Source organism: Vanellus vanellus, assembly GCF_965231255.1.
Source record: "Vanellus vanellus genome assembly, chromosome: 6".
Taxonomy (NCBI): domain Eukaryota; kingdom Metazoa; phylum Chordata; class Aves; order Charadriiformes; family Charadriidae; genus Vanellus; species Vanellus vanellus.
Genome location: NC_138911.1, coordinates 414,768 through 440,898, shown reverse-complemented (window position 1 = coordinate 440,898; position 26,131 = coordinate 414,768). Strand labels below are relative to the sequence as shown.

Below are 26,131 nucleotides of genomic sequence, written 5' to 3'. Positions count from 1 at the left end.
GAACAGACTTACGGACTTGCTCCGTCCCCCTATTCACGAGCCGAAATCAGCTAAGGGAGTAATCAATTTAGTTGGACATCATATCCGTCTGTTCGGAGATCTTTTACAATTAGAGCAGAGGATGACTTTGATGTCTGTAGCAAAACTAAGGATCGGGTGATCGGAAGACAGGAGTACACAGGCATTAAGAACGCTTGCTATAGCGCCAACCAGCCTACAGTGCACACATCTATTCTAAAAGGACCAAACACAAGCGCCCAACGCAGCTCTCGCTCGCTGCGATACTCCTCAGGGGTGCGGGGAGGGGAGCAGAGCCCGCGCCAGCGCCGCTGCACAAAGGCTGACTTGTCTGCGCAGCCCGGATCAAACCGCGTTCTGCTCCGACCGGCTCGGCGGGGATGGCTCCCGCGGGAGCGGCCGACCTCCGCCAGCGAGCGACTACACTGAGGGCTTTGTACCAAATCTGATGTCAGGACAACCCAAGCGATCCATGAAAGGGCTCTCCTTCATATTTGGGCAGATCCCGAGGCTGCTCCAGACAGTCCCAGACACTCACTGCTTTCTCTGCCGTTCCCGAGAAACCGCTGACGGCGGGGCTGCCAAAGCCTCCGCGCCGGCCAGGCACACCGCGCTCCGCTGCGCCGGGCTTCGCCAGCGCGCAGAAATCCCTTCGCGTTCCCAAAGCGATCTGCTTTGTTTGCCGCTTCAAAGCGTCAGTCGCCGCCGCAATAACTATGAGGCACCGAGAGGGGGGGAAAGAAAAGTTTGCATACAGCCATCACTGCAAATCAAAGTGTCTCGGGTCCGGCTTGGCAGGCATCGCTCCCCACAGCCAACACACCGGGAACGATTTGTGCCGCAGCAGCAAATAACAGAGCACAGAGAACAGTGAATAAGCACCAGAACCCAGCACAGCGGCATCCGCGGTAAATAGACGCGATAGACCGGGAAGTGACGGTCAACGTGAAATACCGCACCCAGGGAAATGCAGCCCCAACAATACCTACGCAGTCACAGGCTTCCCACAGCCCGGATCCCACAGAAGAGACATTAAAATCACCGGGAATAATGCTATTAAAATGTCCGTTCAGTATGTTGTGGAAAAGAGAAAGACAACATTGACTACTGCGTATGGAGGTAAGAATGAAAAGGATCGTCTCATTAGCGCGACGCAAATCCATGCCGCTCCCACAACTCGTGCTCTGCGGTGAATTCCTGTACTTTTGTCTGAAAAAAGATACAGTAGAAAGAGAACAACACAGGAAAGACAACATGGGTGACGGGAGATAATAAAATGATTCCCTGTGAAAAGGGATGATAAAAGATTAGGATTCCTCAGCAAGGGCAACAGGTTCCCAAGTACTCAAGAGAGAAATAAAACCGTAAATTACAAAGGAAGTGTGAATAATCATTTGCTGTTGGCTTCTCCATAAACCAAGAGCTAGGGCATCACATCAAAACCAACGGGCTTTAAAGCCCCTGCTGGCAGTTTCGAACCGAGTACGCAGGGGTCTTCCCCCCCCACTGGGCATGTTAAATTATGGGATCTGTCCCAGAGGAAGGACCGGAGAGGTTAAAGCGCACTACACAGGCTGGGGGAGGACGGCCCATCACGGGCTGCGAGCTCACCTCTGCTCTTCTCCCCGCGGGAGGGAAGGACGGCAAACTGAAGGAAAGCGACCATTGCATTCTTTGAATTTTTTTTTTTTTTTTTTTTTTTTTAATACTTTCCTAAACACGGTGCCCACAGACCGCACGGTGACCCGACAGAACTCCGAGCAGTGTGCCCATTACTCCAGTCAAGGGAGAACAACCTGCAATGTCTTTTGGAACTATGTTTTATCCTACGTTTTTCATATATATATGTATCTTTTCATGTATTAAACATCGTTACCCTTAGGGAAAAAAAATATTCCTAATGAAATATTAATTCGCATAAAGACAGACTGCAATTAAAACAGCTTGCGACCATCCCGTGACCCATAGGGAGCTGGAAAGGGAATAATTCCCTGTTCTGTCCATGGCAGAAAATAATTATTTCTGCAGCTGATAAAGGCAGCCACACACGCGTTTCCAGTAAGCGCCATGCCTCCCATGTGCTGCTCTTCTCCGGCTGCTCTCTGGCCCTCAGAGCAAGATGTGGAGGTGCGGAAGCCTCGCGCCTGTTTGGAAAAGAGACGGGTCTAACGGGACCCTCTTCCACCAAAAGGGCTGGGGGACGGGTGGCCACGGGCTGCAGCAGAGGCGCCGAGAACACCTCAGCTCAACAGCCTCCAGATTTTCCACCGAGACACACGACTAAACATCCCATTGCAGCCATTACTTCCGCAGGCACGAACTCGGGGTGGCAGAGCTGAGCGACCGATATCGCAGCCCACAGCAGAGCCTCGCTGTGCGAGACACCAGCGGGCCAAGCATCGGAGCGGCGAACAAGCCTGGCAACCCTAAACCCCTTCCTCCCAGATGCTAAGCCAGGAGACAGACCCGAGCACCGCGATCTGCCAGGGATGAGTCGCACTGTCAGGCCCAGTACTCCTCCCTCCTATCAAAGCTTTAAGCGACAACCGCAAGTCATTACTCAGAGCTAAAATACGCAGTCTTCTCAAGATGATAACGGCCTTTATTCAGATGCCAGTAGTCCAAACCGATCCTCAAAGTAAGTTCACTCATCTCAGAAGAGTGCAGGTCTCGTTTGGCGGAGATATTCAGCATCCCGCTTTCCCATTAATTCCCATTAAAAAAAAATCACTTCTCTTTTACTGTATTTTACATGCTGTCAGTCCTACATAGTATCTGCTGATAAACACTGTTCATCAAGGAATTCACCAGAATACCGAAAAAGCGTATTCCCTTACCTCTACACACTCTCTTTTGGCGTTTTATTTTTAAAAAAGGAGAGCAATCCTTTCAGTCCCATGCACGACCTGCACCCACAGCCCGTTCATTCAGGCTGCCCGAGACAGCAAGGCACCCTCCCTCTTGGCTACCTCCTTGCTGAAATCCTAGCCAGCTGCGGCATTCGTACCCTTGCACAACGCCTCGCTTAACTAAACTGCACATCACTTCATCTTTTATCATGAAAAAAAAAAAAATCTCTTTATAAAAGAAGAGCCATATGCTGCCGCCTCAATCCGCGTCAAAGCCCGAGTGCTCTGCAGAGTGACACGCAGCAGCCACGAGCGGCACACGGCAGTGCCGGGCCAGAAGACGCTCTCCAGAAGCCTACAAAAGGCTGTCTGGTAAGAACGCTGTTTCTCCTCACTCCAGAATGAAGACGAATGTAAGAACAGCACTGAGCCCGCGCTCGCAGCCCGGCTGACCGAGGCAAACACGTCACCTCTTGACACAAAGCAAGCCTCTCTGCGCAGCCCAGCGTTGTCAGAGCGTCGGTAACGGAGTGAAAACCGGCCATTAACCCCAGAACGTTGGGGGGACACAAAGGAAAAGCCTCCTTCATGTTTCATACGTAACTCCGCCGAGGTTGCCCCCGCAGCCGGGCGGCTGGCCCTCAGCTGGCTTCGGGGGACGCGCACATCGCTCCGCAGGGGGCTGAGAAGGGGCCAAAGGAAACAGAGCGCTCGGGGACGAAAATAACAAGAGCCTCACCATACCGAGCTCTCAAACTCAGGAACTCGCTTCCTCCAAGTTATCTGTGCAGAACATATTCTTTGGCAGCGCACCGGCAGCCAGCGCAGAGCGGGGCGCTCCGATACGCCTTGTCCCGGGATCTGCACAATGCAAAGCGACGCCGGTGGAGTTCGGCTCCTTCCCGTGCCAGGGCGCCTGCCGCACCCGCCCCCAACGCTGCTGAGCTGCCTACTGTCCCCCACCTTCCGAAAGGGAAACCGCACAATTCCCAGCAAAGCTTCTAAACGAACCGCGCTTCACCTTTTCAAGACATGCGCGCTTAAGCTGCGAGTAGCCCCCAGAATTTGCAGTCTGCCAAATTCCCCCCGCTGAACACCAAGCGGAGCTCGTTACTTACTCATCTCAAACTCATTTTGTCAGCAGCTCGTTTCTCCAAGCCCCGTCGGCAAGTCCACCCTTCACTACCACCACCAAAGTTCATCCACTTGTTCGGTGCAGGCTCACAAAAGCCTTGATACAATCTGCCCTTGAATCCAAAGTTCGGTACTCCTTTTGGGAGCTTTTGCTCAAGAACTCTTGTGGCCATCTCGTCTCAGAGAGAAATTAGTCATGAAATTGGCGCAAGCAGAGTTCATTACTATCATCACAACCAAACTACCATCTCTCAAGCTGTGGCTTTTTACCGAAAATAACATCAGTGTTGTAGCCTCCAAGGAAGAGCAAATCAGCTTTGTTTGTTCGTTCGGGGTTTTTTTTGTTTGGTTGGTTTTTTTTGTTTGTTTGTTTTTAAACGCAGCGCAGCTCACAGCAATCTCCAAGTCCTTTCCCTACGCATCTTAAAAGCGAGAAGGAAAAAGTTACATACCACTGATGGCACTCAGCGCTTTGGTCCCACTTCTGTAAGGCAATTTCCATCTCTTCTTTCCCTGCAATACACGGCGAGAGATAAGAAATTCAGCCACTTTTGCTCTTTACGTCCTTCACTAAGGCTTTTAGAGTACAATAACAGAACGGCATAAAAAGTTACATTTGTTAGTTTTACAATACATGTGGCTTGAAAACATGCCGTAAATAATTTCATGCTCTTGCAGCGATATGGAACCTCCGAGACCTCTCAAAGAGATCACGCGGATTTTAAGGAGAGTAGCAACATGGCTTCACCTCATTTGGAAGCGGTGTCACCTCTAACGAGAGCATCTTCCCCACCATGCTCAGAAAAGGTAATGGGAGTTTTCAATGGGTTTGTTCTGATTAATTCCACAGCCCCAGATCTAGGGCCTGCCCCACTGCCCCCGCTCTCCTCCGAAAACCAAGTCTCAAAAAGCTGAGGAAGGGGGAGAAAAAAGTGGGGTTTATAACTCCGAAGTGCGAGGTCAGCTTTGACCACCCCACTTCCCTCGCCTTGAGCGCACAACTCCCTACCATCAGACGCGTACGATCTCTTCTCATCTGCGTCTTCTGTGATTTCGCACATATCGCTATGTGCCCGCGCCAGGCGCCAAAGGAAGTCTCTCTGGTCCGCATACTGCGGGGAAAACAGAAACGTTACACGTCAGGACCCATCCCGCCATCGGCCAAGAGCAGGAGAAAGGCAAATCAAGTGGGGGCATACACTAGAAGTCGCACAGACATTTTTTGGAAACCTTAAAAGGCCCCAACTCTACAAGAACTGAAGCAGAACCACAAAAGAGCAAAGTGGACGGCCACATTTATAATTAAGCTTATAACGCTGCACTACTGGTACGGGTCTAATTGTTGCCACCTTCTAACAAGGAACCTTTCCACTTCAGAGGCCATCCTGGGGCCAGTTCTTCAGCAGTCTCCGCTAACCCCAAAACACTGGGGAAAAAGTCACCCTAAACCTCACCACTTCATTAAAACCGACAAATTGAATTTTCCTTTTTTCATGCTTCAGTCCGCATTCACAGTTTCGCGTCCTGCCGCCTTCACAAACCCGGGACGGTACTGGAGGTGTACCGCTAAATTTGAAGCGGGTGCGTTCTGAAAAACTCAAACTTACTTAAAAAAAAAAAAAAGTAGAAAATTAAAAGGCAATCAGCTGGCTCTGCAGCAGTGAGGCAGGCGCTACCGGAGGCAGCGGGGCACGTCCCCACGCGGCAGCGCCAACGTTCACCAAATCAGGGGAGCAATTCGCATCGCCTACAGGGTATCACAGACACGTTCTTGAGGTTGCCAAAACACCTGCACCATCCAGGCTTTTAGTCTCACTAACTAGTATACGCATTAAGCGTTGCCTAACCCTTCTGTTTGAAGACGCGACTCATTTACCTCGTGAGCCGCCCCACGTGCGCACTGGGCAGTCCTCGGACAGACCAAGTTTCCCGAATATAGACGGAGCCATTGCATATGCAACGAGGTAAACGCTCCCAAAACCTTCGCTGAGTTTACCGTACACACAGTACCGTTATTTTACGCATGCACAGTGTGTTCGCTCAGGGAAAGCGATGACGGGACACAGAGTTCCAAGACAGACAGCGCCGGGGAGCTGCCTGCTGCCGCAGCCCCAACGATTTTGGCCTTCAGCCCGCTCCCAAGCTGCTGCCGGGGAAGGGGGCCGCTGGAAGCCGGCCCGGCCGCGGTGCGGGCCTGGACCCTGCTAAGAGATGCAATTTCCTCCTTCCCAGCTATTTAAGCTGGAAACACAAATCACCGCTGGAAAATAGGAAAAAGCAACCTTTACCGCCAGTTTATTGTTCAGCAGCAGCTGGAACCCCTCTCTCCTCTCCTGCTCATCTCCGTCGTGCAAGCGGTCAGCCTGCTGCAGTAGCTGACCCAGCCCTTCCTCCAGCGAGGAATCGAAGATTAAATGCGTTTCATCCTCGTTGACGAGATCCAGGGAGTCCCGTCGCACGGTTCTCACTGTTTCACAGCTCACTTCATCTTCCCCTTCTTCGCTCTCTCTCTCAGACTCCCGGTCGTAATCCGACTCAGCGTTGGCTGTGGTGTACCTTGGAGAAAAAAAAAAAAACCCAAACCACAATGTAAAATTAGTTGGAGACAGCCTGTGACGGCTTTATACATACGGTACAGAAAAAACAACTCCTGAGAGAGGAAGAGGAGTACCTTCGCTTGTCCTGGAGAGCACTGTACAATCTAAGTGTCTCATATAACACACCAATCATTATTTCTCATGTAATACACACAACCTCCAAAAGCCGAAGGCAGAAGGGCCCCCAGACGTTAAGTACAGCTCAGCCACAAGCGTCCACATCTCACTTGCGCACCGTGACAGCTTCTCTTAGGCCTTCGAACTTCAGTGTAAGAGAACTAAACACCTAAGAACAGAGCCGGGGCAAATCCGTTCGATGTTATGGATCATAAAAGAGAATTTCAACAACAACAAAAAAAATATCAGTACACTCATCCATGTGGAAAGCATAACCTGAGGGTTTTAGCCTGTTCCAGGAGATTTCGGACACAACAGCTGTTTCGGCAATATCTAGTACCTCCGGCATCTTGTCTGAGCGCTAAATACGAAGCGGTTTGTTCACACCGACGTGTGAAAAGGTGCAAAGCAGTAGGAGAGCCATCAGAACTCCTTCACAGGAGCAAGAAGTCCTGCGAGGAGACAGCAGATGAGCCACAGAAAGACACCACACGTCCAAAACCCCAGGCAATGATTAGCTGCTAAATTAGTCAAACGAACCAGGAAAAAGCTCAGATCAAAATTTCCAAAAACAGCTAAACTTAAGCTCCCCCAACTAATATACAGACGCCTACGCTGGAAATTTAGAACAGCATTACCTATTGACTGATACCATTGCAGTGGGGTGACCCCTTACAGAACTAATTTCCTTTTAAAGATGACTCTCTTTTTGTCCCCCTCTCATTTTTCTGCAAGCTCTTGACCGAAGAATAAGCGCAAGTCAGCGAGTAAGAATTTGGATTTTGTTGGTTTCTCGGAATAAAAATGTCTCTTCCTGAAGCAAGCTACTTCAAATCCCAAACACACTTAATTCCAGGGGATGTTTGTAACTGCTACCCAATTAACCTGTGCCCCAGCCAACTCGACAAGCTCTGCCAGAGCTGCAAGTCGCTGCGGTCTGGGGGCATTCGGTAAGTGCCGCCGCGCTCCCTTTCGTCCCGGCCGAATTCCTCTCCGAGGGAGAGCCTCACGCTCCGTGGGTGAAGCTGCCCTTGCCTGGAGACAGAGATAGGTGACCAAAGCCCGTATCTGGAGAAAGCGGTGACAGCAATTTGGCCACACGCAGATAACGAGACACATTTGGCTATCGAAGCTTCAGTTTTCTGAGAACCATCAATAACGCTCGAGCATTTCCCTCCCCGGCAGAGGGTAAACAGAGCCCCTCACCCACCACAGCCTCCCACCCGCAACCGTAAATTTAAAAACGCGCCACTTCCTACTGAAACGTTTTAAGACAAGAAATAAAGTCAGAGTCAGCCTTATCACCGCAAAGCCAGGAAAGCAAGCCCTACAAGACCACACGCCGGAGACTATGTAGGCAGCACTAAATTAACGGATAATGTGGCAACACGGCGGTAGGCGACACTGGCACGGCTCCGTTTCTGATTACAAGCTTCATTTCTTGGTATTTTCTTAAGACTAATGGCATTATTAGTGCTCTAGACTACCTCATTTTCGCTACTTATACACCAACTCCTCGAATTCTCTCATTTCCCATCCTAGCCCGCTCCGCAGCGCAGTCGTGGGCCACGCAGCTGCGATACTGCCTCACTGCAACATTTTACTGGCAGCCGCAAAGATTTCAGTACTTCAGCTGAAAAACACTTTCCACGTCGAAGGCTCCTGAAACACAATACGGTCTGTAGAAGCAGGCAGCGACGGATGGCTCCTATACGCTTCTCTTTTTCTCCGCCACAAAAATGTGTTTTCCCCAAGACGGCTCATACCAGAGGCTGCCAGTTTAAAAAGATAAGTAAAACCGTATACAACTTCATAAACTCAGAGTTTTCAGAAAGATTAAGGGATTTAGATGTTATCGGCCCGTTCTCTGGAGTTTACAACAATGGAAAGCTCTTAAAAGCTTTAGTATGTTGAGGCCTCTGGCTAGCACACATCCTGAACGAAAATGAAAACATACTCTCTGGAACAGAAAAGCACGTGGAAAGAGGAGGCAAAGCAGCCCAAAAGACCAAGGCAGTGCCAAAGCAATATAGAGAAATTAAGCAGCCCGAGACCTCTGGGCTCCTGACAGCTCGTCGCGATTTTTGTGACTTGTGTATGAAACGGGAGAAGATGCTTATGTCCGTGTGGTTTACAAAATACAGCTGAAACACGAGTTGCTCTTTCTGAATTTCATTAAAAGAATACAGTTGCCAGAAACGAATAGACAGCTGAAATTTATCTGCCGAGAATAGGCTCATTCTTCCTCCCAGGGGCTGCTGAAAGCTTAAATAGTCTTTTCCAAAATATACGTTTCCTACCCTGATTTTCTACTAGAAAAATATAGTATTTACATCTCCAAAAGACAGTATTGCGTACTGAAGGCAGCCGGTCCCCAACACGCTAATATTGTTCCTATTTGTATAGGACAAATACCAGAGTGAGAAACTATATACGATTTGAATTTTATTTTTTTTTTTTTTAAATCGGGCAAGAGCTGCTTATCCACTAATTCTCCACACTGGTCACTAAGCCGAACTACGGATTTTGAATAAAAGCTAAGAACTCCTCCAACCGTCACTAGGGTCCCGATAAAGTAACGGGGTGCTGCAGTCAAAGACAGCCCTGCTCCACAGTCCGCCGGAGGTCCCCCAGGGACGACGCCTCTCTGAGCCTTAGAGCTGCTGTCGGCCCCTCTCGCGACTTTCCGTTCTCTGAAGACCAGGTGACACCGGGGCTGGTACCTGCTGAAGAGGACCAGCCTTTTCAGCGTGCTTTAGGAAATACATCGGCGCCCTGATGACTCAGCGCATCTGTTGTTATCCCAACGGTGAGGTCTTGCCTTCAGAACCAACTATATAGTTTTAAAATCTGTTACGCAGCCCCGTTACCTCTGACGCCGTCGTGAATCGCTTACTCCCCAGCCTTGCTTTCACGCGAACGCCCGCTTCGGCTGAGGCGGTTCTATAACCTGGATGAGATCACATCAGCTCTTTCCTGCTTCATCGATTCCAGCTACGGAAGATAACACACTGAAACGCGGCGGGTTTATGGCAGCCACAACGCCCTTTCCCGCAGCCCCGCGGCCGTTGGCCGAGGAGGCTGCGCCAGCAACGGCTGCTTTGTGCCCCGATGCCAAAGCCGTGCTGCCAAGGGGCAGCTGGCGCCAGCTGACTACCCAACAGCACGTCCTCTCCAAACCCTGCCTGCCCCGCTCTCACTGCCGCAACTAACTTCTCGCTTTAAATTACATTGCGCTTCAGCTTCCCGGGGGAAACGCACGCGGCCAGCGCTGCGTGTTTCAGAACGCACTGACACACCTCAAAAGCTACAGCATTCGTCTGATTATGGCACAGAAGAGAAGCGTTTCATCAGAAAGGCGGCAGTCACATACACGTATGCAGCAGACCTCTTGTTATCTGGCTAATACGACAATGCTTGTATTTATATTGTAATTTTTACCGATGCTCTTAAATTGCACAGTACTTCTCACCTGTTTTTAAACTATAAGAACTTAAGCAACGCAACTGATCACCAGGACAGTGACACGCTGAGAAAAATCCACAAGAAATACCCTAGCCAAAGATATTTTAGTTAATCGGAATATATTTTTAACTTTCTCAAGTTTTCCAGACATTCTAAAATATATTACTGTATGGGAATTCTACTTAGAAACTCTCTCACTCGAGTCCCAGGCTGGACTTCTTCCCTTCTTTCCGCAAGGTTCCCTAATCAAATTATTGCCCAAAAAACCCATCAAAAACTATATGTTGGGGTTGTTTTTTTTTTTTTCTTTCCCCCCTTTCTCTAAAAAGTTGGGATCATAGCACTTCTCTCAAGCCAGCCCTGGCAGTGTAGACTTACTGTAATAAAAGGAAATAAAAACAGGACGGCAGACATGTAGTGGGGGGAAAAAAAGTAATCCCGTCCTTTATGTTACAAACCGCTCATAAGCAATCGGGCACCAGAGGCCGTAAAAGCTGCTTCCAGGCTGGCGCTCCGCTTACCCTCCTTCGCTTTCTCCGTCGTCCGTATTGGCTGCTCCTGAGCTGGCTGTGAAATAAATTGAACTGGAGCCCGTGGAATCGCTTCTTTCTCGAGGAAACGGGAACCGCCTCCGGCGCGTTACTTTCTGGGTTTCTTCCAGATGGGACCTTTGAGGAAGGCAAAAAGAGAAACAAATGAACATTTGGTAGCGAAATGTCTGCTGCTTCGCTTCCCTTCTCCTCCCCAGTGGATTCTATCCAACTCACTTCACAGCCAAAGAGCTCACAAGGTGCCTTACACCAACCATCGTACCCTACAGCTACAGCAGGTCCGACCACAGGCTTTATACAGTCCCTCTACGCAATCCCCAAGCAAAGGAGCAATCACATCACACGCATTCCTCCCATTTCCTCACTGGAGAAAGAAAAAGGAACCCCGGAACACCCTGCAGAATGTGGGGCCTTTTATTCTGTATCACAAGTTACCTACAGCGGGCAGCAGAGAGGAAACAGCAGTGGCAAGAGACAAACACTTCCAGAACAAATAACCTTCCCGGTCTGGAATATGAAGCGAGCGTCAGTGCTCAATATTCCAGAAGGAAAAAAAAAAAAAAATAAACCAACCCCGGCTAAACATACAATTTGCTTTACATTAATCTCACTGGAGATCAAGACATAATGCCAGTGGAAACTAGAGAGACACTTTTCCCGCTTTGAGATTTTAAATTTAACATAGGCAATCATGGCTGTGTTCCCGTGCTTCGGAGCAAATGTGTGCAACGGCAGAAAACGACAGCGAGGGGCAGGGGCGATACCTGACTTCGCCAACGATTTCCGCAGCTAAGTGCTGCAGGCTGTTTCGCAGCTCCTCCACCTCCTTCCTTAGCTCGGAAAGGTTTCTCAACACGAAGTCGAGGCGCTCCAGCACATCCACCTGCTCGTCCTGCGCGAGGAGAGGCGCGGACACAGCACCATCTCCCGCCTCCACAGGAACCAGCGCTCCGGGCACGACTTAAAGAAAACAAGAGGAGAAAAAGCTCGTGAGATGCAAATGGGAAAGGCTTTCACAGGGGAAATTTTAGTACAATTTTTTTTTCATTTTTCAGAAGACAGAGGATATGAGGCTCGGTCTCAAGTACTGCCACCCGGCCGGAGGTTTCGGGTTCTTCAGCGGGTTTACTGCTCCCTTCTCCGACACCAGCACCTACCCACACTTAACAGATTTGCAACAGCAGCTAGGGGTAAACAAAGCTCTTTTAACTACACTTCTGTAAAAATCCCCCTGTAAATCTTTTTTTAAAAGTGCAAAATCCACGCTGAATATCACAAAGACTACTGTAGGTGAAGAAACTGCTGGGTTGGTTTTTTTCAAGCCCTTGCTGCACATGAATTTATTTCCTATTCTCCGCACTTCTGCATGAACACCGCACTGAAAAACTACACTCCGCCCTTCTCCTGAACTGACATCAACCCAGGAGAACATCAGCCAGGAAGCAACCAGCTTACAGGGTAACAAGTGACAATGAACAAGGGCGATGGAAGCTAATTTTGCCCAAAAAAGACCTATTCTTAAAAAAAAGAAACACAAACCCAAAAACCCCCGTAGTCTTATTCAAGGTAAAAAAACAGCACAGAAACCCAAAGAAGAGATATCTGACTTTAAATAGCGGTTTAGTCATCAAAATGTGTCATTGCTTTCTACTGAGAATCTCAAACCTTCACCAGTTCTGCCCGATCCTTACACCTCCTTGCAGACACAGCGTGACCAACAGCACACTGAACAGATTTACATCTCTGGATTTTAAATATGCATTCTTGAAAGCTCATGAATACGATAAATAAATATACTACCAGTTAAGTCAATTAGTTGAGAGAGAACACTTTTTTTTATATTAACAAGAATAAAAAAGAGAATCACTCTCAAAAAAAGCAGCCAGACGTGCAGAAAAGAAGGGCTGATCTGCCAGAGCACCCTGTGCTAATGCATCTAAACTCAGAGATAAAAATCTAAATTCTCTGAAATAAAGGAGTACTGTAATCTTTTCCCTACTCTTCTCGTCCTTCTGAGAAACGACGCCGTTTGCTTTGCTGCTCGCTCGAGAAGGGGCCGTACGGAATCTCGCCGGGTTGCTTTCGCGCGCCGGCTCTGCTCCGGCGGCCTTTGTCACCACACCAGCGGGGGCCAACGCTCCTGTCCCCCCCAGTTCTGCTCAGGACCTGCTGTTTCAGGGCGAAGTCCCGCGAAACTGGATGAGCCGATTACTTTGAAGACAGATACATGGTCAGCAGACATCTTGCAGCAAGAGTCACCGGCCTCTCAAAGCCATTTACCACAGTCACGGGGGTGTTTCTGCTCTGCTGTCACCGCTACAGAGCCCGTACGGCGCACGCTACCTGCGGCGCGGCGGGAAGAGGGTGAGGTACGAGTGTCTAAAACCTGGTTCTGCACCATCACGGCTTAAAACATTGTTCACAAACTACTCCAGCCCCAACACAGCCGCAAAGACTTCAGGTACCCCACTAAAGGCAGTCATGGAAAAGCTCTTCCCTAGAAGGAATTTTATTTTTCAACCTGATCTACGGAACTACCTGATACTAAAGGGAAACGCCCCACATTTGTCCTCGCTCAGCCCTCTGTGCTGCCGCACTCATTGTAAAACCCAAACTATCACAGGAGCACGGACTGGTTTGGGCTGGAAGGGACCTTAAAGCCCCCCCAGTGCCACCCCCTGCCCCGGGCAGGGCCACCTCCCCCCAGCGCAGGCTGCTCCCAGCCCCGTCCAACCCGGCCTTGAGCACCCCCAGGGATGGGGCAGCCCCCTCCCCCCCCCCCCCGCATGCCCCTACCCCGGCTCCGCTGTGCCGCGGACGGGGGCAGCTCTTCCCCTGGGGACGGGGAAGGGGAGGCCGGGGTCCCGCCGCGCCCCCCGCCCGGCCCGGCCCGGCCCGGCCCGGCCGCCCCGCGCCCCCCTACCCTGGCTCCGCCGCCCCGCGGCCTCCGCCTGCCGCCCGCCGCCCCGCCGCCGCCGCAGCCAGAGCAGGCCCAGCCCGGCGCCCGCCGCCGCGCCCAGCCCCAGCGCCGCCGCCAGCCCCGCTCGGCCCGGCCCGGCCCGCGCCAGCGCCATGGCCGCCACCGGCGGCGCGCGGGAGTGACGCGAGAGCAGAGGCGCCCTATGGCGGAGCGCGACGTCATCACCCCGCGGCGGGGCGGGGCCGTCTGACGTCGGCGTAGGGCGCCGGCGCGGCGGCGGCACCTGCAGCTAATTGCACCTGCAGCTAATTGCACCTGCACCTAATTACACCTGCACCTAATTACACCTGCACCTAATTACACCTGCACCTAATTACATCTGCAGCTAATTAGACCTGCAGCTAATTGCACCTGCAGCTAATTGCACCTGCAGCTAATTGCACCTGCACCTAATTATACCTGCACCTAATTATACCTGCAGCTAATTGCACCTGCAGCTAATTGCACCTAAACCTGCACCTACCCCTGCTCTTGCACCTGCACCTAATTACACCTGAACCTGCACCTAATTATACCTGTACCTGCACCTAATTAGACCTGCCTCTGCACCTAATTGCTCCTACACCCACACCCACACCGACCCCCAGTACCCCCAGCACACCAGCTGGCTCTGCGCCAGGGCCCCCCTCGCGTCCCCCCCCGGTCCCCTCCCGGCCCCGCTCCGGCACGGCCCGGGTGCGATGGCGGTTCCCCTGGGGCCGAGCCGGGGGGCCTCAGCCCGGAGTTCTGGTGGCACCGGGACGAACGCCCCAACTGCCGCCGGCTCCGCACCCGCCATCCCCCGGGGCCTGTCCCCATCCCCCCCGAGGGAGGGTGACGGCCGGGACAGGGCTGCGGTGTCGAAGCGGTGGCGCGGGCTGAGTTTCTCCGCGCGGCGATGACGCACAGCCCCAGCGCTGCGGGCAGCGCCGGCTCCCGACAATATTAAAGATGGTATCTGAGCCTCGGCGCTGCGCTTCGCTTCCCTGCCGCGCTTCCCCGCCGCGCTGCGATGAACGTGATAAAAACGTGGGGTTGGGAAGAAATAATTTCCGCCAAGAGCGGGGGCTCTGCTCGTTCCCTTTAACCCCTTTGTAGCAGCAGAAACATCTGCACGCTGGTGGGCGGGTGGATCTGAAGTCCCCCTGGGGTTTGGTGTTCCGTTATTGCCTTTTTGCCCCCAAACGAACCCCCAGATTGTGCCGGCGTTGCTGTTGTTATTGTCACCAAACCCTCGTGCCACAGCAGCCGGGGCCGCTGCCGCTGGCGGCGCAGGAGGGGCTCTGGGTGAAATAAACACACACGGCGACTGGTTTAGGATACTTTCTTGTCTCTGAACGCTTTCCTTTTCCTACCGGAACCTCGTGATCCGGTTTTCCACAGACACTTTGGTGCTGCAGGTCCCCAGCGGCCGTGCCGGGTAACGGGGTGAGGGTTTCCGGCCGAGCCGAATAACCGTGTGTTTGGCTTTTATCTGAATTATCGGGCGAGTTTCCAGGGCGGCGGCTCCCACTGCCCCCCGTGGGCGAGGAGGGCTGGGAGCCGGTGCCGGAGGGGAGCGGGTTGCTTCGGGATGATGAATGGCACTGCCGGGACACATCACTCTGCGGTCCGGAGCTGGCTCTCAGGCCACGGCGGGGCCGAGCGCTCGGCCCGTCTCCCAGATTCCGGTGTCTCATCAGGAAATGCAATACTGAAATATTGCGCGCAGGCTCTGCTTTCATTTCCCTCTCTTATTTCCACCCTCCCTCCCCCGCCGCCGAGCGAGCGGTGCGTGAGCCAGAGCGGGCGGCGAGGGGGAGCGCCGGGCAGGCGGCCACGCAGCGAGCACCCTGCCCGCCCCGGCGTTACCCCGTGGACAGAGCGAAGGGCCCTTAGAACAAGAGGAAACGGCTTCAAGTTGCACTGAGGGAAGTTTAGATCGGATTCTCGGAAGAATTTCTTTACTGGAAGGGTCATCGGGCGTCAGAACGCGTTACCCGGGGCGGTGGGGAGTCCCCATCGCTGGAGGGATTTAAGGCTCACATAGATATAGCGCTCAGGGACGTGGTTTAGTGGTGGGCTCAGCAGTGTCAGGTTAAGGATTGGACTGGATGACCTTCCAGGGCTTTGCCAATCTAGGAGGTTCTGTCATTCCGTCTGCGTTTCCCACCCGTGTTACTTTCGGGCGCCGGCGGGACGGTGACCACGGGACCACACTCCCAGTGAGGTCCAAAGGGGTTATGGGTTTTGGGACTCCCGTCAAAATCAAACGGGCGGGAGGCAGCATTTCCTCCGCATTGATTGGGCAACGGAGGCAACAACGCGTTGGTTTGTGGCACCGGGAGCCAAACGCAGGTTCACACTGGGAAGTAAGAGTTAGGAGTAAACGTTCGGAGCGTTCTGCCAGCGGGGATTTTGGGAAGACCCTCCTTAGGACGCACGTGATCTAAATGAGCTGATGTTCAGCCCATGGAGGTATCCCACATACAGCTCGGAATGAATATAGCGGGATATTGGGGGCACGTTTTAGGAAGACGATACCATCAACCTCTGTTGGTTATTTCCTTTTATCACGCCAAAGCCACCACTGGTTAATAATAACAAACATGTCAATAGCACTGTTAATAATAACAGTTGTCAAGGTCTGGCTTTGTCGAAGTGTTTCCTTTAGCCGAGCCAGCAGAAAGGTTCATTTGCCCCCTCGCTCCCCGCTGGAGTTAACGAGTAACTCGGGGCAGCGCAGAGCGCGGGGCCCCAGGTCGCGCAGGAGGGAGGCGGCACCGCGCAGCCCCGGCTCTGCCCCACGGGAACATCCTCCGCCACTCTCCTGCAGCCGACTCTCTCTGAAGGTTATTAGCAAAATTTGGAATCGATTACCGGTTGTCGGTTTCTGGTGAGAGGCGTGGAGATGTGTCTGTGCAAGTTTTGAGGCTCGGGAGCTGTCATTTGCTATTTACGGAAACATTATTCGCTTCATATGTAGTTTTGAAACTGCTAGGGTGGGTGCTGAGGGGGAGTTACTCCGTCAGCACCAGCAGAGGAAGCACCTCTCTCCGTCCCCGTCTCAGGAAATGAGCTTCTCCTCACATTTTGGAGGGATCCCCAAGTTTCCACATAAAAGCTCAACAGCCCGTAGAAAAAGGGAATTTTTTTTCCCATAATGCTGGTTATGCCAAACACCCTGCTTCGGGGGGATGTCTGGGGGGCGCCCCGGGCTGGTCCCTGGGATGCCCTGCCGGGTCCCGAGCTCCCCACCTGCCTGGCTCCCGCCCCTCACTGCCCTGGCCAACATTTCCCGGCCCCTTATTCCCCTGTTCGTTTATCGGTCCTTTGTCTCCCGGTCCATCATTTCCCTGTTCGCTGTCTCCTGGTCCTTATACTCCCTGTCTGGCACCACCCTGTGCATCGCCTCCTTGGTCTTCGCCTCACTGCCCCTTGTCTCCCAGTCCGTTATCTCCTGGTCTATTGCCTCCCTGTCCGTCCCCTCCTGTCCTCCGCCTCTCTGTCCATCATCTCCCTGTCCATCCCCTCCTGTCCTCCATCTCCCTGTCCATCCCCTCCTGTCCTCCGTCTCCCTGTCCATCCCCTCCTGTCCTCCATCTCCCTGTCCGTCCCCTCCTGTCCTCCGCCTCTCTGTCCATCCCCTCCTGTCCTCCATCTCCCTGTCCATCCCCTCCTCTTCTCCGTCTCCCCGTCCATCCCCTCCTGTCCTCCGTCTCCCCGTCCATCCCCCCCCGCCCGCCGTCGCCTCCCGCCCCTCTCCCTCACCGGGGGGGCAGACCCCCGCTCCACGCCTGGGGGTTAACCCCCCCACCCCCCCGGTCCCCTGACCCCTGGGGGGCTCCCCCAGCCCTGCTCCCCCCCGACGGGGCGGGCGGTCCCCACTGCCCGGGGGCGGGGCGGGGGGCGGGGGGCGGTCCCGGGCGCGGCCCCCCCGACGGCAGCGGCGGCGGCGGCGGCGGGATCGGCGGGACGATGCCGTACCTGCTCATCAGCACCCAGATCCGCATGGTGAGTCCGCCCGGCCCCGCCGGGGCTGCCGCGGGTGGGGGGCACCGGCGGGGCGGGCCCGGCCGCTGCCCGGGGGGCGCGGGGCTCGGGGGGAGATGCCCCGCGGGTTTGGGGGACCCCCCGACAACGGCCACGCCATGTCCCCGCTGCTGGTGGCCGGAGCGAGATGGCCGGCGTCAGCCCGCCCCGTCCCTTCGGATGTCACCCCATCCCTTCGGATGTCACCCCGTCCCTTTGGATCACCCCATCCCCTCAGATGACCCCATCCCTTCGGATGTCACCCCATCCCTTTGGATGACCCCATCCCTTCAGGTGTCACCCCGTCCCTTCGGATCACCCCATCCCTTTGGGCGCCACCCCATCCCTTCGGGTGTCGGGGAGGAGCAGAGCTCTCGGGCGCCCGCACCCCCTCTCCTTTCCCCAACCCCCCTCCCCTCCCGAACAGCGAGTAACAGAACTGGGGAAACTTCTGGTAGGATCCCATGAACGCCAAAGGAGCTGATCTCGGGCCACATGTCCTCACTATAGGTTTCCCCTCATCCCCAAATCACCGTTTCCCGGTGGGAGAGGCAGCCGTAGCCGAAGGGAAGGGCATTGCTGGGGCGGGGGGGGCTGGGCAGCAGCCCGGGCAGCGGCAGGGATCTCCAGGCGAGACCTGAGCCGAGCGCGCAGCCCCGTACTCTCATAGAAAGACATCAAGGGAACGTTCCTCCCTAACGCTCGCAGCACCTGCAGGCGCAGAGCGGCCGCTGCCACCCCGCCGCCAGCCCGCGCGTCCTGCGGCACCGCGAGGGCAGACAGCCGTGGACGCGTGCGGGTTTTTTTTCCTTTTCCCACCCCAAAGGGGACCGATGCACCTGAAAGCCCAAAGCTGACCATGTGGTTTTGCCGTAGGAAGAGGGTAGTGGTGAGAAAAAGCAACTCACCACGGCGGCAGGAGTTTGGTGAGAGGTGGTGCTGCTGTCGCTGGAGGTGCCCCGTTACGCGCACGCCTCAAACCCAGCGAACGGGGCCGGGGCCGTGTGGGGACGCCACGCAGCGAAGCGCCTGTTGGCAGCGATGTTTGGCATCGCGCAGGTTCGTTACGGACTGAGGTGCAGAAAGCGCCACGTGGTTGGGGCCAAAGCCGCTTTAGGGAAAGGGGTGCAGTGGGGCGGACTGGATTGTCCTAGTTTAGCACGTGTCCCCCCTCCCCCCGGGGACTTTGGGAACTCTGCTCTTCAGCAGCGCAGAGCAAACATTTCCAACCTGACGCTTGGCATGGAGCCGCGGCTGGAAACAGCCCCTCCGGCCTCGCAAGCCGTGACTGACTCGGCGGCTTCTCCCGGCAGCGGCCGGGGCAGGGGCGAGCGCGTCCCGCCGGTGGCACGGCTGCGGGGGGGTGGCAGTGGCGGGCCGCGGGCAGGGGGCTGCGCGGGGGGCGGACAACGCTCATCCTCTGCCTCCGCTTCGGTCTTTCCCGGGCAGCTGAGGGCGCCTGGCGTGTGCCCAGCTCGCCAAGACGCTCCGTCAGCGGCGCTCCTCGTTGGGCTCTGAGGGAGGCTCGCGGCGGACACGCAGTTTGCCGGCGCCGGTTTGCGGGCGGGTGCTGTCGGGGAGGGATCGCGCCCTCGCTGCGGCGTTCCGTCCTCACCCTCCCGCTCTCCCAGCCCCGCAGGAACGCTCCGCTCTCTCCGCCGACAGACTCCTCCCGAACTCCCTGTGGGTCGCAGCGCACTTCCCGTCCTGCCGCCCCAGGAGCGAGGGCTTCACACCGGGGGGTGACGTGGAGCCCGCAAACCTCCCCGGGCAACCTCCGTTTGAGGCTCAGGGACCCTCGTCCTGCCCCTGGGCTTCGCTTCCTCCAAGGGGCGATGGAGAAGAGGGGGGTCAAAAAGGGTCTGGGTGACACTTTCTGAGGTTATTTAGGGTTGAGCAGCCCTTTGCGTCCTACGAAGTGTTGATGACGGTGTGATGTGGGTTTGCCAGTGGATGGGGGACATCCCCCGGGAGAAGAGTTTCCACCTGCAAACTTTTCCCCAGGAGTGCGGAGGAGGTTTAAAAGGGAACAATCGCTCCTCCTATTAACACCGATCAGCCCTACTGTTCTCGGGGCAGCCCGGAGGGGGCGGGGGGGTCTCAGGGTTGGGAGATGGCGGGCTGGGCTGTGCTTCTGCAAAACCTCCAGCCCGGGAATATCTCACAAAATAACGCTTTTGGAGCGCTGTACAGAAACGTCCCCGTCCCCCCCACATACGCCGCGTGGGAAGTCCCCGCGGTGGCTCTGGTGGCGAGATGACTCACCTCTCCGACTGCCTCCCCGCAGCGCCTCCGGTCCCCTGTCGCTCCCGAGGGCGCGTGACTGTCCCCACGTCCCACGGGTGCTCACCTGCCCCGGGCACTCCGTGGCGCCTTCTCACCTCCATCTTCTCACCCTTCCCAGTCAGCCGAGCCGTCCCCAAAGCGGTCTTCTACCAGGACAGGCAGAAGGTCCCTCACTGGCCCGGGGATGCTCATTTTCTGGCAAAACACACGGATTCGCTGGTTTTGCACCATGAGGCTGTGGGCAGCACCTCGTCGCTGCCCTATGGCCTTCCCGGTGGTGGATCCCGGAGGACCGGAGCCACCGAGAGCTCAGCCAGCAGGTGGCCCTCCGGGAGCAAAGCCACCAAGGTCCTCTCCTGGGAGGGTGGGCAGGTGGCTCCCAGTAACTGCCTCCCCAGTAAAGCTCTCGCTGGAGCTGTGCCGGGGCGCGGGGAGGGGGTGGCCGTGCTGCCCCGCGTCACTCACCTGCTCTGCTGCCTTTCCCCGCAGGAGGTCGGCCCCACCATGGTGGGAGATGAGCATTCGGACCCCGGCCTCATGAGCTTCCTGGGGGCCACGAAGAGGAACATGCTGGGGAACCACTTGTAAGTCCTCCTCTGCGGCGTTTCAGGCTCTCCCCGCTCCTCCTTTTCCCAAGAAATCGGGGAACCGGGAACATTTTCACTCCTTGCGTTCACTGCGGCACCTTCCAGCTGCACATTTAGCCCCGGGACTAGCTCGATGCTGAAGGGCACGCACGTGTCCTCGCCCCCGCCTGTTAACGCTCACCCAGGGCAATGCTGCCTGCTACTTCATTTAATTCTTTCCTTTTTTTCCTGCTCTGACCCCATTTTAGCACCTGACCCATCTCGTCCCCTCTCCTTACCCCGGGTACGCTTGGGATGCTCCTGGCTGTTCCCTGATGCCCCTTCCCGAAATAAAACACAGCGAGCGCTTGAGTCTGCCTGCATCGCTCCCCTGCCCTCATCCCGCCCTTCGTCCCGACAGACAAACCCCCCCGTCCCCCCGTCCCCCCCAGCCCCGGCGCCCGTCCCAGCCCCGCTCTGTGGTCGGCGCGCTCCTGCGCACTGTGGCGGCACAGCCCGCTCTCAGCGCAGCCTGCGGCTTCTCCCCGGTACACAGCACCCGAGGCAGCCCCTCTCCGCGGCTGCCGGAGCTCTTCCTGGGGCTGCTGAGCCCCGGGGCCGGTGCTGCTTCCCGTCGTGTCCCCCCGACTCCGGCCCGGCAGCCCGCGCGTTCCCGAGACGTATATATTTGACGCTTCTCCACGTCCCCGTCTCTCTCTGCCCACAGCGGGTTTGACACCGGCCTTCAGCGACGCGCAGCCGGAGACGTTACCAGCGCGTTCTTTACCCCCCCTTCTTTTTTCCCCCACTTGATATCTCACTTCTTGTTTGCCTCCAGGAAACAAAAAAACTCACAAAGCAAAACAAACCCCCAAATGCAAATTAAAACACCAGAGGGGAGCGCTTAGATGTCTCCTCACACTTGCCTACTCGCGCCGTGGCGAGGAGGAGGAGGAGGAGGAGGAAGAGGGGGAGAAGCAGGCGTTGAACAGAAGGGCCTCTTGGTCCCAGTATGTTCTTAAACTTCCACTGGCGGAGCTGGGAAAACCCACCGACCGGTCCCAGCCCCGCAAACAGCGAGGCGCGGGTCCTCAACTCCCGCAGCGTTAAAAACCTGCACGGGGCGGGAGATCTTAAAGAAATAGGAGATAAAAAAAGGAAAAAAAAATCACAGCTTCCCCTTCATTAAGGAGAAACTCTTACAAATGAGCCTCAGGTCCCTGCCAGCCCCCCCCCCCCCTCCAGGGGGGCTGATCCCAGACCCCTCCTGGCCCTCAGACAGCTCTGGGGGGGTTTGCTGGGCTGAGCCGGCTCAGCGCCGCGATTCCCAGCGCCGTGGGTGGCTGTGCGCTTGGCAGCAGTGCCGGCGTCGTGCCGCTGCCTGCCGAGCCGAGCCGGGAGCTCCGGGGGGCTCTGGGGGTGATGCAATGGGAGAAGGGAGACCTGAGCGGGGGCAAGAATATGGAAGAAGCGGCGCTGGCTCCTGCGAGGTAGGGGCAAGGATCCCCAGGGCCCGGGTGGGAAAGGCAGGCGAAGAAGGACGAGGTCCCTCCGCCGTATCTGCCCCAGAGCCCCCGGGAGGAGCTGCAGCGTTGTAAGGAAGCGCAGTGCCGCACTGCGCCTGTTTGGGAGAAGGGCTGGGAGCTGCCTGCCGGATGGCCCTGGTGGCCTCACCACCCTTCTGCCCTCCCTCCAGCCCGGCGGGAACGTGGGCGCTGACAGCCCGGGAGGCACGGCGGCGGGGCGAGCCCAGAATCCCAGCCAGGGATGAGCGCTCCCGTGTTCGCGCCCCGGCCAGGCAGGACTCTCCCTCCAGCCCTTCGCTGGCGCTAAGCCCAGCTGTAGGACGCCACAAATCTCACCCTTCCCGTCCCACCGCGGGCCCCCAAAACCTTAAACAAGACCTTGGAGGGAGCTTGGAAGAAACGGTGGAAGCAGTAGGGACCTGCCGGGGCGCTTAATACAGAGATGAAGGACTTAATTGCCTCTAATAAGGGAGAGCACTGATCCTGTTACGCAGCTCTGCAGATGGGCCACCATGAAGTTTGAGCAGCCACGGGGGTGCGGGCACGCACCGTCCCTGCGGGGGCAGAACCCGGGGGGCACCACCCGGGCTTTAGCGGGGGAGAGCCCGGCTCTGCCCCAGCCCGCGTGGGGCCGAGGGTGCAAAGCCCGACCCTCGGCTGCTGCGGGAAAGGGGGTTCTTCTGGGTCCACCCCGGGGGACGCGCACGCGTGGGTGGCTGCGGGGCACCGTCCCCTGCGTCTCCTCTCCCTGCAAAGGCCATCAGCACCGGTTGGTGCGAAACCGAACCAAACGCCTCTCTGCTGGGTCTGGGGGCTGAGGTGTGCGGCGCCTGATCGTTCTGTAATTTACCCATTCCGCGGGGCACAGCCAAACCGCGTCCTCCAGGACACTAAAAGGGCAGCCGGGCAGAAACCACCAGGAGGTTGTCGGCTCCATCACTAAAAATAGCTGCGTGTGGAGACACTCGCTCACCTGGGCGCTCTGGTTCCGGCACATCTGGCAGGCAGGGCAGCCGGGCTCACCGACGCCGTGTGTGCAAGCGCAGGAGTCCTCCCCAGTCCCGGGTGACATTTCTGGTCGCCGCCGGCATTTCGCTGGGAGGAAAGGCTGTGCAAACGTCCCCAGCCACCCCCTCCTCATTCAGGCCGGCGGCACAGGGAGACGGCAGCGTATTTGATACGCAGTGCGTGCGATCTTTTGTTTCACTCACTACGGAGTTGGGTGTTTAAAGCCCAGGGCAACTCAGCTTTCCTTCTGCTTTCAGCTCAGCCGCTCAGGTTTTTTAGGTTCCTGCAGATAACTACACAATCCCTGCCTCAGCTCCTTCCGCTGCATAATGGGAATAATATTTACCAACCCCGACATGTGAATCTGAAGGGTATGTGGCAAGCCTCTCAGAGAAAGCATTCAGTTCAAAGACGCTTATAATAATACACATTATCTTCACACCACATCTATAATTACAGCAAAGTATAGTCTGTCTTGAGAAACCGAAAAAAAGCTTTCACATCTTGGTGTTATTTCATGCTTTAAAAGCACTCACCACTCCATTAACGTTTTGCAATCTTAGCAAGAGCGACTCTAGAAATGCTTTCGGGTCTTTTTTTATTGTTATTAGTATGAAAATCGGGAGAGTCTTTGTTCGGCTGCCCAAGCAAGATCCCAATGATCCTGTAGCCCATCATTAGCAGCTTATCTGGCACAGTGAGTCATCTGAGAGCTTGTCCCATCTGCTTGGATAAATACTGCAGCCGAGGAGCCTGTGTTAAAGGAACAGAAAGGCTGCCAAACCCTCCACCGAAGGTTACGCTTGCCATTTCAGCTCTGCTGCTTCCCCGCCTAATTCAGCCCCTTTTGTGTCTGTATAGTGCTCCTCTTCCACTCCGCAATCACCATCCATTTTCTTTATGGTGGGAGCAGTCTCGCGGAACTCAAGTCTTCTGCGGAGAAGCCGCCTCAGTGATCGGGCGGAGGGAAGGAGCTTCTGCTCCAAATGCACGGAGCCAGCGGGAACCGCAGAGGAATAAAAGCCGGACAAAGACCCCAAGTGTCGGTTCACAGACCTCCACCGCGTGCAACTGCTCTGAACCGCCGGGGTAGAGAGGAGCCTCTGCTCCACCTCAGTTGGTAGCTCTGTTGAGGACTGCCAACTTCTGGTTTTTCAAAGGCTTCATACTTGGCGGGAGGCAGCATTTTTTTTCCAATCCCCAAATTTCAGCACAGGCTCCAAAAAACACCCAAGTTAACAGACACGCTCTGACATAGGCAAAACACTGGCTTTTCCTTCCTCAGAAACACCCGAATCATAGACAAATCATAGAATGGTTTAGGTTGGAAGGGACCTTAATTGGACATCTCATGTTAGAACTCGATGCGAGCTCCTTTCCAACCTAAACCATTCTATGATTCTATGATTCCACCCCCCCTGCCCTGGGCCCGGACACCTCCCCCCAGCCCAGGTCGCTCCCAGCCCCGTCCAACCCGGCCTTGAACACCTCCAGGGATGGGGCAGCCACAGCTCCTCGGGGCACCCTGCGCCAGGGGCTCACCGCCCTCAGCATAAAGCATTTCTTCCTCATATCTCATCTAAATCTCCCCTCTTGCAGTTTGAAACCATTCCCCCTCATTCTATCATTCTTCCCTGCTTTGCAGAGATTTTACTCTTTTTCCATGAATTCCCAGTTGTGGATGCTCGGGAGCGCTCCCTTCTGCAGCTTCAGCCCAGTCCACCGAGCAGCACGTGGCTTTGGACGACGAGTCCTCAATCCACGTGTCAGTTAAACGTGACCCTCCCACTCCGGACAGGGTTCCTCCCTGGTTTGGCAGCTGGAGGTTTGGGCCTTCCCCATCCGGCTAACCCGGCCGCAGCAGCACGCGGCCAGCCTGCCCGCCGCGCTCACCGCAACGGCTCCCACGGCGTCAGCAGTGAGGCAGAGTCACTTCCACAAGGAAATTCTTGTCTCTTCCTTCTCCAGCTCATTTTCTTTCTTCTCTTCCCTGCTTGCAGCTGGGAGTACTACGTGAACGACGCACCGCGCGTAGTCCTGAACAAGCTGGAGAGCTGCGGTTACCGGGTGGTGAGCATGACGGGCGTGGGCCAGACCTTGGTGTGGTGCCTCCACAAGGAATAGCAAGGAAGACGTCGGCGTCCCCCCTGGATGAGATGCCGCTGGGGATCATCTCACACGGGACTGACAGCAAACTTTTCCCCTTAATTCCTTTCTGTCCCAGACTCCAGGCACTCGGGCGCGGGGGGAGGAGGGGTGTAGAGGCAAAACTTGACCCAACGTACACTTGCCATCGCCGCCATTTCACAAGGCCGGGGGGAGGAAGGCATGCCCAGTCCAGACAAAATCACGCACAGAGAACAGATGGCTCTGTCCCCGCATTCCTCTGAATGGCAGTCTGGCAAATACCATCCTTTTAGATTTGAATCATCTCCTATTTAGCATGCATTGGAGGAAGCTCAAGTAACAGATTGGTCTGCCTGTTCCTCGGGGCTGCCCCAGAGAGGTACGTGCTGAGCCGAGAGAGAGTTCAGGACGTGCCTTCTCCCGGGCCACGGGGGCAGGGAGGGGAGGCCCAGCACGGATGCCGTACTGTCTCATCCCTGGAGTGCAAAACCTGCACGGTGCTCTTTGAGAATGCCTTCACTCGGCAGCAAGGCAAGTTTCTCTCCCCACTGGGATTGTGGTTAGCGGCATCATCAGCCTTTCAGCCCCGAGAGTGCCATTCAAGTGTAAGGCATTGTTCCTCAAACAGCCTTGGAGCAGCACAGAAAGGTCTTGGGAACATTTCAGGTACGGGCTCTCTAATCTTAACAGCAGCGGTTGCAATGCTGGATTGTTTGGGACTGCGTATCAATCCTGCTGGAGGGGTAACACCAATAAAACATTTCTCTGAAGCAACCAATGTCTTTCTGTGGGTTGTTTTAAACGGTTGTTGCCAAAGCCTTCTGGATCCACAGCTCCGGAACAAGCTTTCAGGAATTAAAAGCATAATTTGACAGCACCTCTCTCGCCCTGTCCTCTGGGACTGGGCAGCCGCTCCG

The 26,131-nt window shown here is 55.5% G+C and overlaps 2 protein-coding genes across 2 annotated transcripts in view; one reads left to right on the top strand and one right to left on the bottom strand.

Annotated features, from left to right (window-relative positions):
- RMDN3 (regulator of microtubule dynamics 3) overlaps positions 1–13,805 on the bottom strand; it is a gene marked incomplete at its 5' end in the record, with an annotated part of 31,757 nt that extends 17,952 nt beyond the window's left edge. The window contains 6 exons of the mRNA XM_082485009.1: positions 4,454–4,514; positions 5,011–5,113; positions 6,290–6,557; positions 10,702–10,848; positions 11,496–11,691; positions 13,655–13,805. Of these exons, the coding sequence (XP_082341135.1) occupies positions 4,454–4,514; positions 5,011–5,113; positions 6,290–6,557; positions 10,702–10,848; positions 11,496–11,691; positions 13,655–13,805 (926 nt within the window). The remainder of the gene's footprint in view (positions 1–4,453; positions 4,515–5,010; positions 5,114–6,289; positions 6,558–10,701; positions 10,849–11,495; positions 11,692–13,654) is intronic.
- Positions 13,806–20,485: 6,680 nt separating this feature from the next.
- Positions 20,486–25,215, top strand: GCHFR (GTP cyclohydrolase I feedback regulator). The gene is made up of 2 exons (XM_082485527.1): positions 20,486–20,571; positions 25,088–25,215. The coding sequence occupies exons 1-2, from the start codon at positions 20,492–20,494 to the stop codon at positions 25,209–25,211; spliced, it is 204 nt and encodes a 67-aa protein (XP_082341653.1). The 5' UTR covers positions 20,486–20,491; the 3' UTR covers positions 25,212–25,215.
- The last annotated feature ends 916 nt before the right edge of the window (positions 25,216–26,131 follow it).

Excerpts from the sequence above, each read along its gene's own strand:
- GCHFR (XM_082485527.1), top strand. The coding sequence starts at position 20,492 with ATGGTGGGAGATGAGCATTCGGACCCCGGCCTCATGAGCTTCCTGGGG. Across the intron at positions 20,572-25,087 it reads AACATGCTGGGGAACCACTT|CTGGGAGTACTACGTGAACG; the intron begins GTAAGTCCTCCT and ends CCCTGCTTGCAG.